The sequence below is a fragment of the Cervus elaphus genome, chromosome 8, assembly GCF_910594005.1.
Source record: "Cervus elaphus chromosome 8, mCerEla1.1, whole genome shotgun sequence".
NCBI lineage: Eukaryota > Metazoa > Chordata > Mammalia > Artiodactyla > Cervidae > Cervus > Cervus elaphus.
The window spans coordinates 10,118,454-10,139,081 of NC_057822.1; the positions used below are offsets into that span (position 1 = coordinate 10,118,454).

Sequence of the window (20,628 nt, forward strand, 5' to 3'; positions counted from 1 at the left end):
TCAGGTGTAGCCAGTAGTTAAGAACACAGGCTCCGGAGTCAAACTGGCCTGCTTTCCAATCATGAATCTGCTTCTTACTGGCAGTGTGATCTTAGGTAAGTTCACTGACCTCTGTGCTTCACTGTTTACTCATCTGTAAAATGGGCACCTATCTCAAGAGGACTCTTGTGGAGGTTAAGTAACATATATAGTGTTTGGCATAATGCCTGGTACCTTACAGACAATAAATATCAATTATTTCTATTATCCTGACTCACTTGTCTGGAGTTACTTTAGTGGTCTTGGCCTCGATTTGGAACTTTTACTTTGTTCTTGAGTGTTTAACCACCCAGAGTAAATAGAAGAGATACCACTGTTTACCTGAATTCTGCTGGTGGGGGAGGCAAGCTGTCCTCTGCGAAAGAAGGAGAAGGTGGAGAAATGGAGTCTGACTGTGGAGGTGGTGGGTAGCTGCCTGCATCCACGTTCTCAACAGAGCCAATGCTGCCATTCTGGTACACCAAAGTGGGTGGATACCTGATAATGAACCCAATGCCAAAATTGTTATTTAAAGTCTGAGTGATACTCTCTCGCTTTCTTAAAAGAGCCCACAAAAATGCATTTGATACAAAAGCTATTAAGGAGAAATAAAATTAGTATATTTCCCATATAGTTTTTGTTGTACTGAAATTTTATTTGGGGACTAAATATTCTATTGCTAAGTATCTCCCAGATATTTCTACCCCCCCCCCAAGTTGCTGTAGTTGTAATTATTTTATTATTTTTTACATTTAACGGAGTATAGATTTACAACGCTGTGTTAGTTTCAGGCGCACAGCAAAGTGAATCGGTCACACACCCCCCACTCGTCACAGAGTGCCGAGCAGAACTCCCCATGTTACACAGCAGGCCCCTGCTGGTTATCTGTTTCATACATACTAGTGCCTACATGTCAATCTCAATCTCCCAATCCACCCCTCCCCTCTCCCAGATATTTCTGTTGGATTGTCTGCAAAAATGGGACTCAACCTAGCTTATCAAAATCATGCTGTTCCTTTCCTAGTGCTGGCCTTGTCACATCCAGCAGTTCTTTGAAATTCTCTCCCAAATGTTAGGAGCAGCCCAGACCCAAATCCCAAAGTCTGTCTTGCGGCAAAGGGCAAAGCCAGGCCCCAAGGCTAGTGAGCTGCAAACACGTGACTGGCACACAGCCTGGTTTTGAGGTCGGCAAGCCTCTGGAGTGCTCAGAGGCCAAGGAGGCATCTGACTGCAAAACCAAGCTGAGGATAAGTGCAAGTCGCTATGTGGTAGTTGGAAGTGGTCTCTTATCTCACAAACCAAGCTGCTGATTCAAGTGGGGTGCAAGGGCTGGCCTCATGCACCCCTGTCCCTCACAGCGCTGGGCTGGGGGAATTCGCTCTGGGTGAACAGCAACAAGCTTCCAGGCAAGCAGGAATACACCAGGCAGCAGCTAACCAAGTGTGGCCGCTTCCCTCCAGCTGCCCTCCTTCCCACCACTGCTGGGTGGTGAGGAACTCACACCACTGCTGGGTGGTAAGGAGCTCACCTAAAGCAGACCCCAGGGAGAACAGAGCTGGAGGAAACTAACTAAATCAAACGATGCTCTGACGTAGAAGATCCCCAAGGCCTGCAGCCCTGTAGACCTGGCACATCTCTTCACAGGTTCACCAACAAGCACGTCCAGGTAGAACACCTGATCCCAAACCTCTCGGACAACAGAATCACCACACACACACAGACACACACACACCAGTAATAGCTGGTTGGCATTCTGAACACACAAGCTGCTGGTCTTAAGAGTCACTGAGCCTTCCTACGACAAGGGCCTGTCTGAACAGGATGAGATCATGGAACAAAATGGCCCCTTTTTATTGGGAGGTGAAGGTAATGGAGGTACCCTCAGGGCTGATTTCCCTGTAGAAAGGTTCATTTTTTTCCTCTCACCATCTTCATCACTCTTTAAAACAAATCTCTTAATCTAGGAAGAACAAGTGTCAGAAGTGTCAAGATTTCTAAAAGTCAAGAATTTCATGGTAGAATTATTCCTAAAAGCAAGAACAACTCAACTCTTTCCTTTTATCATTCCGAGACACCCGGCATGGCTGGCATGGTTCTCCAACAGCCAGGGTGCAAGGTACTTAGGGGAAAAACCAGGGCGACATTTACGCCAAGCAATCTCGGTGACTTGGCTTTGAATGTCACACAGGTCGGACACCAGGATAAGCATCAAACCAAGCTTTAAAACCATTTCCCCCCTTTTTAAACCTCTAGTGTGATTTGGTATTGGGAAATGGGGTCAGACTGACATCTACTATTTCTCCACAGAGAAATATAGCGTCAGTACTGGCCACACGACCTTTCCCACACTGTCTCTGAGGTCTGCTTTCAGTCCCTTGGCCAGCCTCTCTCCCAAGACTGACAAAGGCTGACTGAAAAGTTGCTTTGGTAATGTGCACAAATTCTCTGCCTGGCCTTCCCCACTCCCATGAAATGTCCAGTTCTTAGTCATGACCTTCAAATCAATGCTCTAAAGGCAAAGGACTCCTAAGACGACTTTTCTTCCCTTTCTAGTCTTTCCTTTGAGGCCCTCAGACATCGTAAGGGCACTAGAAGCCACGGGCTTTATTTTCCAGACCACTCTGGTCACCTTATTTAAACTGCTGAGCCTCTAAATTTTTTTTTTTTTAGCAAATTTTAATCACCAGATGGTGGTACTTTAAAGTAGCTGATTAGCAGTGGTATTGATTTAAGCCACACAGCCAGACTTCGGGGGTACGAAAGGTGTCACACCAGAGCTGTCAGAATGCTGCCCCCAGTTGCCCAGACCCTTCAAAGAATGCTACCAAGAGGACAAAAGCAGCACCTACCGAGAAGGCTTTTCTTTGGATTCCACAAATTCTTGACCCATCTTCATTTTCTCCCACTCTTCCTTACGTGTCTTGATTTTACGTGGGTTTACATTTCCTCGATTTGGATTATCTTTCTTTTCTTTCTATAATGAAAAGAAACAGAAAAGCTTAATAAACATTTCCCAAAGTTCTTCATTAAAATTCCACCCACCTTCATGGATATACACCCTAGAGATAATCTGCCTAGACAACACACAGTAACCACAGAATTTACAAAATTGCTGGGTTTAGAGTGACCTAGAGGTCATCTAATCCAAACCACCTCCTGGGCTCAAACACATTTCTTCAATCCCATACTCAAATACCTGTAGCAATGGAAATCCACCACCTTTTTGGGTAATTCATTCATGTTTTTGAGCAACTCTGTTAGGAAGTTAATAAATAGCTATTTATTATTCATTATGCCACAAAGGTCAGTCAAGAGAGAAGAGAAATAATGACAGCCAAAGATATCTGGGACAGGTATAAGGAAATAGTTAAAAAACAAACCCAAACAACTGACGGATTCTTCAGCTTGTGCAGTTGCACTAGCCCCTGGTGCTCTCTGAGGCCTCCCAGCAGCCATGCCAATGGGATTGTGAGGTTGCAGCTGCTAGGTCATATGCTTACACACATCACTGGGAGTCTAAGGGGAGGGGAGCATCTGTACCAAAACTAGGCCTATGCCCCCACCCCTGCCCCGCCCAACCAGGAGTCAAGGTGTTAAACCGCTCCTGTTGCAAATCAAACACTGTAGAGCCTTATGCTGATCTCTGAGAAATGAGCTGCAGAGCTGGCGCAGAAGGGACTAGCCTAGCTCGAGTGTCCAGCAGAGTCAGGTGCAAATTGCAAGAGAAATAAATGGTGAATAGAAAAGTCAATTTCTAAAACTCAGCCTGAATATACTCAATTGTTAATAGCACTGGGGGGAACAAAAACATTTTTGGTGTGATTTATACTTTCATCTTGGTTGTGCTCAGAGTGGACACATTTTTTTAAGAGTCTCACCTGGCATCCAAGCAAGCAGCCACTCAGAATGATTACTTCACATAAGACTGGCTTCCTTTTTATCCCCCCTCCACAATCGTGCCTACTGATGTGTAGAACAGAAGCCCCTTTCCCCTCACCCTATGCTTTCTCTTCTCTTTCATGATATCCTTGGTGTCCTGCAGCATCTTCTCCTTCCAAAGATCAAAGAAGTACGAAGGGTCTGTGTAGAATTTGAGTGCCTCTTTCCCATCGTCCCTGGGATAGAAATGAAGACAAGTAGCTGTCAGTAGACAGATGAGCTCCCAACCAAATCCAATATTCCAAACACCTACCAGTTAGCAGTTTTTACACTGAGGAATCAAGAAGTCATTCAAATCGACTGCATATTTCCTCCTCTATACCAGCGTTCCAAAGCCCCTGAATGCCATGGCACCTCTTCATTATCTAGCTTTTTAAGAACTGTAGCCTTACTTTCAATTCCTGGTGGAGGAATCTGCATGGTGAGGGCAAGAACGGGTTACAGCAGCAGGGATCCTGATTATGTCTAATGATCTCCAGGGCCGCAGACATCTCCCTGAGGACATTCTGATATCTTGGGACATCAGATGGGATTTCTGCCACTGGCTCCCCTATCACCATCAATTGCCCAGGACTGTCCAGCAAGCATTAATGGCCTTCCACCCACCCAAAACCTGTGTACATATGCACAGCTTCACATGTGTACAGATGTATGTATGTACACACATGAATGTGTATTATGTGTGTAGCTGTCATTCCTCTGTAAATACAAGCAACCACAGCACCTCACCTACTAGAGGAGCTCAGCATCCACCCCCCATCCCCCAACCACAAGGGGGCCCCAGTGAGAAAAGACGGCCAGCTGGTCTATGACCACAAGATTTAATTACCATCTCTCAGTGGCTGTGACAGAACAGGGTGAGCTGATGAGTGTCAGTGTAAGGGTCATCCGCCAGATTCAACGACCCTGGCTGGAACCCTGCACTTTTGCACGGCTAAGACTCTCCCACTTTTCAGAAAGCATGCATTTAGGGATGGATAGTTATTTTAACACTATTCTGAACTAAAACAAATTGGAAAGGTAATTCTTTTCTGACCTCCAATCCTATCACAATACACAGAAACCAGTTCCAATCAAGCACTAATGATTTTTATATTAAATCTTGTTCTGAGTTAGCCACATCACTCGTTTCTGTTAGGCTAAATCCAGAATACTGAGAAGAGAATGTTAAAAAGGAACATACCCTACATTAACTGAAAAATATACTCGTCTTACCATACTCTGTTAGATATTATCAAGTGTGTAATCCTTTCCTCTCTTACAAACCCTCTGCCCAGACCCAACCAGACTCAATGATGGAGGCTGCAGAGTCAGACCTCTGCCCTGCTATGTTAGCTGGCCCCTTTGAGAGACAAGGGGCAGACATAATTTCACACGGTAATAACAAAGGAGAGGTACCATGCACTTTCTCTGCATCTGTGTGAGAAGTGGCCATGTTCCTATTCTGGCTCTCTGGATCAGGTGGGTGTCCTTGAATTTCACACACACACACATTCTACTTTGCAGTACACCCATGTCTCACAGAAGACATCTGCCTCCAGCTATCTGTAATTACTTTTACCTGTTCCAAAGATATTTATGGATGCGTGCAAGATAAATATTCGCTTTCTATCCCTGCTTGGAAGTTTTTTGCAGGATAACACTACCAGACCAGACCACTAGAGGGGAGGGGCTTTAAGCTGTCTATAAGGCTACCTTTTTCAAGTCTAGCCATAGCACCGTAGGTCCTTTTACAGGGGAATGTTGAAAGGATGTTCAAAACAAAGTGAACGACACTCATTTGGAAGAATGCCAATTACTCCTTAGGCTCTGGAAAGACCCTCAGGGCCCAGAGAAGCCAGTCCACAAGGCTGGCCCCACTAACACGCCCAAACATCTGGTAATCTAGCGGTTTCAGAGTAAGTGGGAGCCTTGCTAAAATGTTGCCCCTGGGATGCAAGCTATAGGACTGCCTTGCAACAAAGTCCTTTTGGTTCTATAATAACTAAATTCCTTGGATGGAGTCCAAGATGGACCTGGCTTATACCAAATTAAACTCTGCAGCATAAATGCTATAGCAAACTTTCAATATTATACATTATATTCACTCATATTATATATGAGTTTCAGAAACCAAACAGCAATAAGTGACACCTATTTATATGTGTAAATGTTAGCTTCTTTCACCACAAGCAACTCTGGGGTAGGTAGTACATTTTTTGATACAATCCTCTGATGTACACATCTTTAAAAAGACAATCTAGTGTTGTTAGCCACAGGCTGAAGAGGGGAGAAGCTAGCCAGGTTACCTGTAAGGGGTAAGATTGTTGAGAGGTGGAGGAGTATCACAGGTGTTGTATGTTTCCAAAACGGGTATGGGGAGAGAGTTTCTGTCAAAGAGCTTCTGGTCTTGAACAGTAGAGCTTCTGAAGGCCTTTCGGGTGTTGATTCCTTGTAGTGATACTGAAAGAAGATGGAAGGCATTAGAAAATGGACGACAGGCTATCTGAGCAAACACTGAGTCACACCAGCCGGAGAGGCCTCAGCTGCTGCATTTCTTGGCTGCGGCTGTCTGCAGCCAGGTTTTTTTTTCCTTCTCCCCCTCTGGGGAAGCCCCACAAGGCTGTCAGCAGCCCAGCCATTTCATGACTGAACAAAATGAGGCAACACAAAGGTTTACTATGTGGCCAGATCTAGCAGGCCCCTCCTTAGGAGGATTGAATCTTCCAAGTACTTTTATGGTAGCAAAACACTACTGGGGGGGGGAGAGGAATTTGAGAAAAAGAATTGGGGAAATGGGAGAAAGGGAGTGTGTGGAGGTGTGGCAGAGATGAAAAGGTTTCTTCACATCACCCAGGTTTGTATCATTTCAAAGAAGAACTCCATAGGTCTCTGTGATTTCCCCCCTCACTTTTTTTATAAATCAGGGGAAAAAATTCTAAGCAACTGCTCAGCAGAGCCTGCAAATGCTGAGCTCAGCTTCCTTACCTTCTTCTTCCTTGGGATCCAGCTGAGTGACTTTAACTTGTAGGCGGTCGACCCTCTCAGCAAGGGAGCTTACCCGAGAGGCAAAAGTATTTGCCTGAGTAAAGAGCTCTCCAAAAATGTCCTCGGCATATTTACCTGAGAGAGCAAAGAACCAAGTCACTAGTGCATAAAAGTGACAAAAATGGTCAGAAAAACTGGCTACTAAAGACTGTACTCCCCACCTCCCAAATACACACGGACCCTGCCTGTCTAAGATGGTTCAGGCTACAGGAAGAGCTTGTTCTTGGAGACAGAGACATACCCTCCAGAGCCTGGGCAGCCTTCAACGTGCTCTGTAACTAAGAGTCTTCTTGGCAAACTGAGCTGCCATGAAACTCAAAGCAAGCTGAATAAAATCAAAAGGTGTAATACAGAGAAACATCCTAGAAGAGTGGATAGTATGTCTACACATTTGCCTATAGCCCTTAGCTGTTTGCTGTTCTGTAAAAGTACCCTATGAAAGTGGTTCTGGAAAACAAATTGTGAGCTAGTTAGTTAGTTAGTGTTTACAATTAACATAAAAAATAAGAAGTCACATCCTCAATGGAGCCCCAAAAAAGTACACTTAACAACCATGATGAGGTGTGGTATCTGTGAGAGGCCTTGAACGGTCACTAACAACTCCTAGTAGAGACTAACAACTTCTAAGGGGTGAAAAGGTGATTTTACGATTTATAAGCTAGAATTTTGAAAGTCTTTGCTTTAGGTTATAATTCTTCAAATCTACATCTCAGGGAACAAGTGGAAAGCTGAAACATTCAAGCTCTCCCTGAAAAACAACATACCAGTGGTCTCATTCCACAATGTCTTGTTTTTCAGAAAAAGAAAAGAGCTCCGTATTTTCAACCCTGGAATGCAAGGAGAATCTGCAGCCAAAGAAACATAACAGCAATCTGACACTACCTCCATACTGTCATTCCAAGCCACAAAGCACATTCTTGCTAGGAATGAAAAGTGGTGCATACGAATAAATATACCATCTGAATGTGTTATTTGCAAGGTGAAGGCAGGCGTTAAGTGACTGCGCCCAACCAACAGATCATTTCTTTGAGAATTATTTAAAGTAGATCTGATTTTTAGCTTTTAAACTACATTTACGCTTAGTCCACACCTGAGGGGAAAAAAATTAGTTCAAAGGCCAAACTTCACCTTCAGGGTGAACTACAGCTCACTCACCTGCCCGGTGTAACCTGAAGAGTAAGCATAAGACCAATCAACAGCATATTCTGGATTGCTAGTAAATTTAGTCAATAAGAAGTTTCTAATCAAGGAAGAAGCAAGTCTTTGCATACTGAATGGTTCTGTGATCTAAACAACCATGGGAAGCCCTGAGCTCAAAGGACTTAAACTGGCTTAACAAATTGCATTTCCACTGTGCAGGTTGAAGACTCCCATCTGATCCCCGTCCATAAAACGGCTAAGTTCCTGTAAGAACCACACTGTACTGACTCACAGATACAGAGAGCAAACTAGGGGAGAGAGGGAAGAGGAAAGGGGCAGGACGGGCTACTGGACTGAGAGGTACAAACTACTAGGTATAAAATAAATTTTAAAAGCTATCAGGATACATTGTAGAGCACAGGGAATATAGCCAACATTTTATAATAACTATAAATGGAATATGACCTTTGACAATTGTGAACTACTATGTTGCACACCTGACACATATAATATTGTAAATCAACTATATTCAAAAAAAACACAAAAAACAAAAACCATACTGTATCATGCCTGCCTAAGTAATGAAAAACTGACTGAGAAACACACAACATCAGTATGGAAAATAAACCGGGCTCAAAAGTATCTGTTAACCAACCAACTGTTCTGGAGGAAAAGAAAACCCCAAGTCAACTCCCCCTTAGATCACGGAAAGGGAGTGCCCGGGACCTGCCATGCTCCTCAGGACAGGCGCGGTGACAGCGGGAGCAGAGCTCAGCGAGTTAAGATAAAAATCACAGAGAGAACTCCACCACACAAAAATGGTGACACTGAGAAGGCTACTTGAAGGGGCAGTGAGGGGCGTAAAGGCTTCCCCATTGTCAAGTTAGGTCAGGACTTAAGCATACTTAGAACTCAAGATAATACATGGAAGAAGCAGTAGTCGTCAAACCAGGAAGTCTGAATTTAAGTCTCAGTTCTTTCTCTTTATACTTGTCTTACTGACTCTTCACCAAGTCAAACTCTCAGCCTCAGTTTCATCATCTGTGAAGTGGGGACAACTGTATCTATCGCACCAAGTTGTCATAGGACTAAATGAGCCCAAAATGTAAACAGTTATATAATGAGATTCTTCCTTATACTGATGACTTTTAAGAGTCTCAATATCTCAGTATCTTAAGACTTATGCTTGAAAATGAAAGTGAAATTCGCTCAAGTTGTGTCCGACTCTTTGCAACCCCATAAACTACACAGTCCCTGGAATTCTCCAGTCCAGAATACTGGAGCGTGTAGCCATTCCCTTCTCCAGGGGATCTTCCAATTTAAAATATAATTCCAGTTGGTAATGTGATAGCCCTGCTCTATAAGTACTACAAAGTACTCCAACCTCTGAAAACAGGAGTGTGATGCTTAAATATCTTGTTCAGAGTTAAATTTCACTCATTCAGATTACCAAGACAGATCCACTATCAAATCAGGACATTTGTAATAGACATCTATCTCATTCTGCAAAAGATACCTTAGCAGTAGAATTTTTCAAACGAAAAACAAATCTTTGTAATGACCCAAGAGGAGGTTCCATTCTCCTAGGTGGTCAGAATACCGATTCAGAAGCACTGGTTGGCTGGCTGGGCCCACATTTTCTAAGACATGGCAACCTAATATGTGAAACGCCAATCTCACTGCCCTGAGGGAAAATAAGAATTCTGGATATGCTATCAGGGAGCAATCCACGGCTGTGAAATTTTTAGTTTTGTGCTTCATGCATTCCATAATCAGACTTTCCCTACTAGACCAAGCACTTCCAGCTAGAGTATATAATACACGAGGTCAAGGTCATGAGCCTGAAGTACACAGGAGCCCATTCCTGCACCCCTCTCTGCTGGATGTAATCCTAGTCATCTTTCAAGGTTCGGTTCATATGTAACCTCTTCTATGAAGCTTTTCTTGACTCTCCCTATTCCTGCTATGTTCCCACTCCCCATAGGAAATATTCCTTCTTTCCCTGTATTCTCTGTGCACCAACAGCATGGAAGGGTAGAAAGAATAGAAGCACGAATCATTTAACAAATATTTACTGAGCTCCTACTGGGTGCCGGGTACTATACAAGATAGACACTGGGGTTCAAGAAAACAACACATGATTCCTGCCTTCAAAAAACTTTTAGTTTAGTATAGTAGATACAGATAATTTTCAATATAATGTGGCAGGTAATAATACAAGCAAGTAATAGGATCTCAAAAATCTGCTACAAAGATGGCAAGGGCTCTCTAGCAGTGGGAACAACAAAGGCACCGTGCGAAAGTATGAAGAGTATATGGTCTGTCTCAGAAGCTATGAGTAGTTGGCAATTCATCTATTCTTCCTTCTTCCTCTCCCCCCTTCTTTTTTCCTTTTTTTTTAATTTCAAAAGAATCTCTTAAAAAGATTGTAAAATGGGAGAAGATGGATTGCAGAAAATGAGGCTGAAAAGAAAGGTAGGTCTTAAAGTCTTGAATGACAAGCGAAGGAATTTAAAATTAAATAATTCCATAGTGAGGAAGACGGGACATAAAAGACATAGCTAACATTTATGCTCTTATTTTAAAAACATTTTTTAAATTGCAAAAGTTAACACAGAGTTAACTTTTAAAAATTCAAACAATTCAGAATCATGAAGTAAGAAGTCAGATTTTAGTTTTGGGCAGACCACTCTGGCGAGAGTATGTAAGTTTAAGATTTTTAAAAGATTTTACACAACTTTTAGGTTTACGGATTTAAAGGGATTGATCAGAGAAAGGGAGGCCAGAGGTGGGCTAAGAATCGTCTAGCGAGTGTTCAATTGGGCTGCCCTGGTGGCTCAGCGGTAAAGAATCTGCCTACAATGCAGGAGCTGCAGGAGATGTGGTTTAGATCCCTGTGTCGGGCAGATCCCTTGGAGAAGGGCACAGCAACCCACTCCAGTTCCTGCCCGGAGAATCCCTGGGACAGAGGAGCCTGGCAGGCTACAGTGCACAGGGTCGCAGAGTCAGACATGACTGAATAGACTTAGCACGGCACAGCAAAGCTCCAACACGGGGAAGTCGTGGGGGAGACAGGGAGCCGGGGACAAGCTTAGAGATTCTTAGGAAGTCCAACTTTGCCTCTCACTGGCTACTGAGTCTGCAGGCAAGTTACCTTACTTTTTTGAGCCTTCGTTTCTTCACCTGAAAAACAGGAATGCCAGCATCTAACCTCAAAGGATTATTAAAAAGATTAAATTAGATAGTCTATATGTCAAGATCCTATTAAAACCTGGCATAAAGTAGACAATCAACAAATATGAGATCTCTTCTCACCCTCTCTCATTCTCCCCTTATTTCTTTCTTTCTCCTCTGGTAGATTATGAGCTCCTAGAAGGCAGAGACTACTTCTTATTATTGCTGTATCCTCTCAGCATCTGGCACATAAAATATGTTCAATACATGTTTACTGGATGAATAAATGGTCAGCTAGTTCTACAATGTGAGAAAATCTTGTTTCCATAAGCACAGGCCAACCCTGGCCCTCAGATGAGCTTCCTCAAGATAGGAGTGACCTGATCACAAGTGGGAGATCACAAGCAATGGCATCCAGCAACACTACCCTGGAAAAACACCTGAGAGAGACCACAACTCCTGCTGAGAGAGAAGAAGACGCATCATTAGCTAGACGTCCTTTGTCCTACAGAGAAGGAACCCGCGTGTGACTGACTCCCACCCATTTGGCCTTCTCGGGGTGACAGAAGCAGAACGACGCTTCTGAGAAGCAGTGCGGCTCTCTGCAGTCTTCACGTGCTCCCCCGTCAGTCGTGCCGCTGACTGCTGTCAACGTGCCTCTGTGTGAGACAGACACCGGCAGGGCTTCATTTCTTTCCTGACGCCCCATCCAGGTTTCCCTAAGCCCTGGATCAACTGAGTCGGCCTCTGAGCTGGGTGACGGCTTAGGAATCTCAGACTCCATACATCATCTGGTCACAGGCCTCTATCTCCTCAGGCCCCTAATTCCAAGGCAGGGGCTATTACTATCGGGGGGTGGGATGCACGCTTTCTTGATATTACACTGCTTTCATGAAAGGCAGTGATGCGACAGGAGGGTTAAATGTCTGAAATAATTCACACTAAGATTCTTTTGCTAAGGAAGATAACTAAAATGGCATTTTGACAGAGGTTCTTATGAGAGCTAGAATGGCACTAGACAAATGCAGGGCCTATCCAAGCATCTGCCTTTCCCATATCTCGGCTCCAAGTAAACAAAATCCACTCAATTCAGAATGAAATCCAAACCCAAGCATGTACCCCACTCAAGGCAGTCTCATTCATTCTTATCAATTAAAAAAAGAAGAAATTACAGTTGAGCTGGCTTTCCCTCAGCTTCAAAATAGACTAGGTTAACCCCCATCTTCCTCCTAGAGAAGAATGGCTCCAGCTATAATCTGTGTCACTGTGTTCACACAGCTTGCAAAACTCCCAATACCCCAGAGACTACAGAAGTAATTTGTACCCTGAACTTGGACCTGGGGGCTTGCAGCACAATTAAATGTGTACCAGGGTAGACAAGTCAGCCAGAATCTCTCTGAATGCGTGTTTGCTTTACTCCTCTTTGTGAAGAAAGGTGGGGGGGGGGGGGGGTAGATAAAGACTATTGGTACATTTGAGGCGTCAACAAAGTCAGGCTACACCGAATAGCTTGTGCAATTACAGGCACATTCCCCAACCCAAGATACTGCTCTGTGAACCTCCCACTTTACACAGAGAATTCTGCTCTGTCATTCCATCTGCAGTTTCTGCTGCAGCCCTTCCTGCCACCCTTCCCACAGATTTCTTTTGAAGCAGGTGGAGGGGGAGGTGGAGGGAACCTAGAGGGTGATGGTAGATGAAGAAAGGGTTGAGGGGAAGAATCTGTATAAAAAGCAGCCTCTCTTTGGGGAGGGGTGAGGGTGGGATAAATTTTCGCACTACCTAGGGAAGGCAGATGGGGGAGAAATAGGAACACGGAGGAGAAGGGGAGGAAATAAAGAGCACCAACGACCCCTGAGGGCAAAGCACAGGCTCTCTGCGGCACTCACTCAGGCTGCCCAGCTGTCGGATGACATTTGCCAGGGTGATGTTGGTCATGCATTCCAGCTCGCTTCTAACGCTAGGCAGCGTCTGACGGCACAGGTGCCTTGGCTCGATGTTCCTCGTCACTAACGGCATGGTGGACCTGCTTCAGGCAATGTTCTGAATGATGAAAAACAACCTAAAAAAGAAATAACAGGAAAGTATTACTCAACCACAAATTCCAGGCACACCAAGGCTGTGTGTGAGTCGTTTTTCCTTTTGTCTTGCTCTGATCTAAACAGCTTCTAAAAATCTCTCCCTCTATCTCTCTCTTTTTTTTTCCCCCTGTTTTAAGCATCCCCCCCCCATCACACCCCCCTTTTACAGGTTTGCTATTAGAGCCTTACTGGATAAGTTTAGAAATTCTGAACTGGTGACTGCTGGCTGAGGGTACACAGGCAGCATAAAAACCTAAAAACCCTAAAATAACAAGTATGCTCCAGCTAACAAAAGTCTCTAGAGGCAGGGACGCACGGTCAGAAAACAGCCCATTCAGCAGGTCCTGGAAGGTATAGATCCTAACCTGGGGGTGTCCACAATTAGAACAGATCAGACTTTAGATGATCAATTATAAGAATCAAAAATGAGCTTCTGTCATCTGATAGTCTCCACAATGAAATTGCGTTGCCAAGTGATCCCACGGATCTACATCAGGACGTAACCTCTCCAGTTCTTCCCTGACGGAGGACTCTTATGTGCAACTAAGTACTGTCAGCATCTATTAGGACTACTAAAGTTCCGTCTGTAAAACTGACAGAATGAAAGAATACCAAGGAAAATTTTACATGTTCAATACATCAAACATGACGCCAAGCACACTGTGCTATAAGACTCCCTAGCCTTCCTCTTCTCACAGCTCCCTTTCTCTCTCCCATCCGGTTCAGCACACCTGGCCCAAAAGGCTCTTCAGACATCAGGAAGTGTCTGGAGCAGATCCGGAAACCCTCCAGTTACGGTTTCTTATCCTGTCAAGCTAAGCCCCTTTCCCTAGGAAATCCCCCAGCACTTTAGGTTCACGCTGAGCTATTGTTTCAGAGTTAGATTACCAAATTCCTAACTTTACAAGGACAGGAGAAGGTTTTTTTATCCAACAAAATGGATATGAATATAGCCAAGGCACACCGGACTGGAACTGTTCACCTATCTTGTGAAACTAAAGAAATCTAAAGCAGCCTAAAGGTTTTTGTGCTAAGGAAAATGGCAAATTAAATGGTAAAGCATAAAGGTAATATACTCAAGTCCCCAAGATTGCAAACACCTCTTAAAAAAATACAAACACACACAAAAAAACAAATCCACAGAGGTTTACTTACATTGAATCTTAAAACACCAGTTCATCACCAAAAAAGTTGATTGTGAACACAAAATGCTTAAAGCAAGCTATACATTATAGAACTTAAAAGTGAACCAACATATTGTCTGACCAAAAGAAAAAAAAGCCCTTCAGCTCAAAGAGGGAGTAGAACCCTTTGGAACAGACTGCTCCTTGTTATGGACATTCTGATCTGCTAAGAGTAAAAATAAAACAGGAAGCCAGCAGCTTGGGGAACAAGATTTCCTGTCACCAACAGCAACAGCCCAAGAACCAAGAGAATCAGCTGTTTGCTCATAACTTTGAACCTCCCTTTAATAGTCACTGTGTGGCAGCTGTGCCTATCTTTGGGGTGCAGAGGTGTTTCCTGAATATTTGTCTACTGTCTAAGGAAATAATTTTCATTCTGTTCCTCAGCTAACTTCCCCTTTGATTCAACATATTTTCTAATCCAAACTCTGGACTTTCCCTTCCAGTCTAGCGATTCTCCTCTTTTACATAATGTAAAGGGTATTGGGTACTAACATGCAAGCTTCGGTAACTAACTCAAACTGAAAAAGAGTTTAGAACAGAAAAGGAGACAAGGGGTTACAAATAAAAGAAGCTCACAGGGCTCTGCATCCTCTGGATGCCCTCAGATTCCCAAAATTTCAAGCTTGCCAGAAGAACCAGAAATTCAGGGTACAGCCAAAGATGACTGAAAATAGCCCCTATGGCTCCCACCCTTAGCAATCATTTCAGAACTTGTCTTAGAGGAGCTACAGGAGCCAGATGCCCTTGAAATTCTGTGTCGAATGGCTACTGACAGGGCATTCCAGACATTTTCTCTGGACACCTAATGGAGACTGGATTCCAAATAGCTAGGTAAATGTCAGATGGGGGTGAAGCTGGGGAAGCCACTCTTAACACCTTGGTACTTTAGCATTTATGTTTTCCCAAGTTCCCTGGGTAAGAAGACACAAATGGAGTCAACCCTGTGTCATCCGGAGGTGGGGGGGTGGGGGGAGCACGTTTTCAATACCAAGATAGCTAACTACGTCTTGCCAAAAAAAACCAGCTCCCACATCGAGCTAGAGTAATCAAAAAATTTCAGTATTCAATATCCATCAAGAAAAAAGAAATAGAAAAGTGAATCTCCTACTAAAAAAAAAGTCGTTTTACATGTTTCAGAGTCACCAAAGAAAGATAAGATTCCCTATTAAATGGAATTACCCACATCACTGCTCATTTTTCTGCAAAAGTATGGAATTATGCACAATCTGAACCAAAATACTAACTTTACCAAGAAAGAAATCCTACATTCCAGTGAACATAAACTTGGAAATGAGGCAAAGACTTCCAAGGCTCTTGACTCAACTCAGCTTTAAGTTGTGGAGTTGAGACATACTTGGGTTAGTGCCCTGAGTCTTGACACCTTACTAGCTGTGTGATCTTGGGCAATTTTCCTAGAGACATTAAATAATGTAACATATATAAAATGTCCACTACAGGGCTAAGAAAAAAAGGTAGTTATTTTTAGTTCAACAGACCTGAGGCAAATCCTCCTGTAAAGTCAATTTTATTCACTGACAAATATTTTGAAACACTTTTAACAATGGACATATTACGTAGTAGAACGCAGTATTCACATAAATTTAAAGATGAAACCCTAGACGTCAATGAAATTTGTGAGTTCTTTTTCTGGAGACTGCTCCCAGCCATGCTGCTGGATCTCTTGAAGAACATACATTCTCTCTCCTCTACTCTTTTACAATGGGTTCCTCATCTGAACCACAGAACAGAGAAAAGGATTAGAGTGACTGTTTTCTCCATTCTCATCAAGAGTGTAAAACAACTAGCACCACTCCAGATGCACTGGAGAGAAGCTAATGCATTATAGACAATGGATGCCTAATGGCATTAGGGCTTAATGTTCTCATGGGAATTCAGTTGAGAAAAGCTCCTCGATCATGAGTAGTCATTTAGTGGAAAATTGGAGCACTGGGTGTTGAGGAACCACTAAATTAAGGAAGTGACATGGTCAAATCTGCATTTTTAGACAAATCATTCTAACAGAAGTAGGAAGCTCTATTTGGGCAGAAGACTGGAGGTAAGAAGACCGGTTGGGAAACTCTTCCCAGGATGAGAAGGAAACAATAGAATGGAGAGGCCCACCACAGCTAGCAAATAAGAACTGAGAAACCACAGACAGTTTGCGAGGGTGAGTCCAATCCTTCAGCCCTATCTGTAGCTCTCCCGATTGTTTTGTACAAAGTGATAAATGTATGTTTCTTTATTAAACATATTATGAGGGAGTTCCCTGGTTGCCTAGTGGTTAGGATTTGGTGCTGTCACTGCTGTGGCCTGGTTGCAATCCCTGATCAGGAAACTGAGATCTTGCCATTTATAAAAAAATTTTTTTAATAAAATAACTAAGAAAAGAACTAAATGCTAGTGCCAGTAATGAAGGGACAGTTGAAGAAAACCAAGAAAGTAGTCATTCTTAGCTAGAAAAAGTAGTTTTGGACACATGAAAAGTGGAATGTCCTGTCTTTATAGAATCAGTACAAGTTCTCTTTCAGTTATATTTTACTTTGATTAGAAAAATTATATGCTATAGTGATATTTGCTAATTTGGGGGTTTGAGAAGGTCTTACCTTCAGGGATGTTACATAGGAGAGGAATTAAATTAGAACCACTGGGAAGATAAAAGTTATAGGGATGTAGATTTCAATTAAGTTAGTTCCTTTTAATTAGAGCTGTCCTATATTAGAATGGGTTCTCTTCAGAGGTGATAAGTTCCCTAGTATCATCCCCTGGATACCAGGTATTAGACATGTTGGGGGAGAGATTCCTAGACTGTAAGAAGATATGGAGAGGTCAGATTGGATGACTTATACAATGCCCTCTAAATCAAAGATGATATAATTCTCACTCTGGGCTTCAGTTTCCTCATTTGCAAAATAAAAGGACTAAGCCAAATGATCTTTAAGAATTTCTAATATTCTTGGATTTGCTGGACTTTGGCCACCTGATGCGAAGAACTGACTCAATCGAAAAGACCCTGATGCTGGAAAAGATTGAGGGCTGGAGGAGAAGGGGGCGACAGAGGACGAGATGGTTGGATGGCATCACCGACTCAATGGACATGAGTTTGAGTAAACTCTGGGAGTCGGTGATGGACAGGGAGGCCTGGCGTCCTGCAGTCCATGGGGTCGCAGAGTTGGACACGACTGAGCAACTAAACTGAACTGAAAGCTGCCATAACCTCCAATTGGCCAACAGTCACTTGCATTTTGAACATAAGGCCAGGGGAGGTCTAGGGACTATAGAGATGGGTGGATCGCGTCCACAAATCAAACTCTTCTATAGATCTAGAATGGTAAAAAGGACATTCCAGACAGTGCCCTGGGGTTAAGTTAATTACACTCTGGGAGCCTCCCAAGCCAATCTGGGGGTGGCTACCCAAAGATGTTAAAAAAGAAAAGGACTTTTGTTTGGGGCGGGGGGGACAGTTAAAGACATCCAGTCAGACTCAGCAGCAACCCCCATCTTCACCCCTAGCTATTTTCAGATTAAGGAACTTGAGAATGAGTCAGAATAAATCAAAGACTTCAACCATCCCTCCGAGCCATGGCTTGGAGTAGTACACTGACCAGTCTGGACTGCCAGTACCATGATGGGATTCATGCTTTGAACTGGAAACTGGATGAGGTGTTCTTTGAGGTCCCTTCACAAGAGTAAGAGTCTATAAGTCTATGTATTTGAAGTTATCATGGGATATTTATATATCACATTTGGTCAATCTTAAGGCAAAAGGAGACTCTGACATGTACCCTACACTCTGAACTCTCAACTCTGCTCCCGACAGACTGCAGAAGGAGTGGAGTGAAGTAGGTTGAGAGGGACAGATTTGGAAGCTGGAAGAAGGTAATAAAGGAAGACTGCATGTGAGGGGGAAGATGCACTCATCTGTACCCTACATTCTGAATTCCTATTAACAGCAGGACAAAAAACAGATGACTGCTCATTCTGGCAATGACATGTATTACTAGCTGTTTATTATAAATAAATAAACAATGCTTCATTTAGAGCCATGGTCACTGATAACACCTGCAGATTTCTATGGTCACATCCCAAAGCAAGTGTATCTGAGCTACAGCAATAATTATAACAACAGAAATGCTTCTCAAGGCAGTTCCTCTTTGAAACATACCCTCAAAATGCTGATCAGCAGTAGCATGGGATGAGAACATGTGGGGATATTGTATGTGTGGCAATTAGGACTTCTGCTTTTCACTTCAGCATTTCCCACTGTTCTATAGTTAACAGCACTTTGGATAGGGGCATATGAGAAGTGCCTTGCTTTGTAGACTAGTTTCCTCTTTCAGGAGATAAATTTCCTTTTTTTTTTTTTTTTATAAATTTCTTTATGATAAAGAATATGCATTCCACAGTGGTTCAAGAATCTCAATTGAAAAGTCAAACAATCACTTGATTTCACAATAAAACACAACACTCAGGTTTACTGTAATCTAAGTTGGTCCATCAAAATATTTAAAGTATAAATTTACTGTTGCATATAGCAGTTCCTCACTATCATGCAACAATCACAAGGAGAAATGTCTCTTTATAGACTTAGGCACCTACCCACTTCCTGTTGAAATACAGGGTGGGGCTGAAGCTACAAATATAACCAGACTCTCTCCAAACACAAGAAATTACTGACAAATCAGTTTAGGTCACCAGAGCAATGTTCAAAAAAGCTAGCAAGATAAATGGAACTCCAAGAGTGGACAAAGAAAGTATCTGACTGGGAGAACCAAGAAAAAAAGCTTACTTGTGATCTAAAACCAGGAGAAATTACCAATTTCATAAATGAATGACACCAGCTATGGACTTACCTTCAATAAATGTAAAGTACCTTCTTGTCCTAATTTGGTTTTGGGAAAGTAGTCCAGGGGAACAGGACTTCTAAACTTCAGTATCTTACTCTTTGAACATACTGCACATCTATCAGGGACCACTCACATCTGGCAATTTCATAACTTTCTATTATCTTTTAGGGGCAATACCACCTTTTTTCTTCTACTACTCTTCAGGCTCTAATCACAGCTTTATTCTTAAAGCTAAAATTGGGGGCTAACTTTGACCTGCAAAACTGGTTTCTTCTAGTATCAACTATTCCATAGAAAACTGCCTTTTTTGGTTGGTTTTTGTTTTGGGGTTTGTTTTGTTTTGATTACTACTGTATAGCTGCTTTACAATGTTGTGTTAGCTTCTGCTGGACCGCAAAGTAAATCAGTTACACGTATACATATACCCCGCTCTTCCCTGGATTTCCTTAGAAATTCACCACAGAGTATTGAGTAGAATTCCCTGTGCTAATAGTTGGTTCTCATTAGTTTATCTATTTTATACATAGTAGCGTATATATGCCTATCCCAATCCATCCCCAACCCCACCCTCCCCCCTTGGTAGCCATATGTATGTTCTCCACATCTGTGCAATACCTGGAGAAAACCATAATTCAAAAAGATACATGCACCCCCCCAATGTCCACTGCAGCACTATTTACAACAGCTAGGACATGGAAGCCACCTAAATGTCCATCAACAGAGGAATGGGGAAAGAAGATGTTGTAAATATATACAGTGGACTATTATTACTCAGCCATAAAAAGGAATGAAATTGTGCCATTTGCAGAGATGTGGATGGACCTAGAGACTGACATACAGAGGGAAGTAACTCAGAAAGAGAAAATCAAATATCATATATTAACACATATATGTAGAATCTAGAAAAATGGTAAAGATGAATTTATTTGCAAAGGAGAAATAAAAAACTGCTTTTTAAATGGCCAAAATTAAGCTCTCTTTCTAAGTAAGATCCATCTGGTTGTCCAAAAGAAAATACACTTAAAATTGTGCATTGGAAACCACTTAAAACTGTGAGTTGGGTTCTAGTTCTTAGCCTAACGATGACTAGCAACTGGGGAAAAATTTTCAATTCATCTTTCCAGTTCAGCTGTGAGCTGCACTAAAAAAATGCTTGAGAGGTGCTATATGAAACTGAGATTTTGTTTACAAAATATTCCTAGCTCCAAAGAGAAGATT

At 42.7% G+C, this 20,628-nt stretch overlaps 1 protein-coding gene across 3 annotated transcripts in view; it reads right to left on the bottom strand.

The window, feature by feature from the left end:
• Positions 1–20,628, bottom strand: part of WASF2 (WASP family member 2) — a 69,595-nt gene that overhangs the window by 6,790 nt on the left and 42,177 nt on the right. For 2 of the 3 annotated variants that reach the window (XM_043909400.1, XM_043909402.1), the window contains exons 2-7: positions 13,188–13,360; positions 6,925–7,059; positions 6,246–6,399; positions 4,016–4,133; positions 2,868–2,992; positions 361–516 (exon numbers count right to left, since the gene is read on the bottom strand). In XM_043909400.1, coding sequence (XP_043765335.1) covers positions 361–516; positions 2,868–2,992; positions 4,016–4,133; positions 6,246–6,399; positions 6,925–7,059; positions 13,188–13,317 — 818 coding nt within the window. In that variant the 5' untranslated portion in view covers positions 13,318–13,360. Of the gene's footprint in view, positions 1–360; positions 517–2,867; positions 2,993–4,015; positions 4,134–6,245; positions 6,400–6,924; positions 7,060–13,187; positions 13,361–14,534; positions 14,680–20,628 lie in introns of those variants that run through there. The other variant, XM_043909401.1, reaches the window with a different exon arrangement.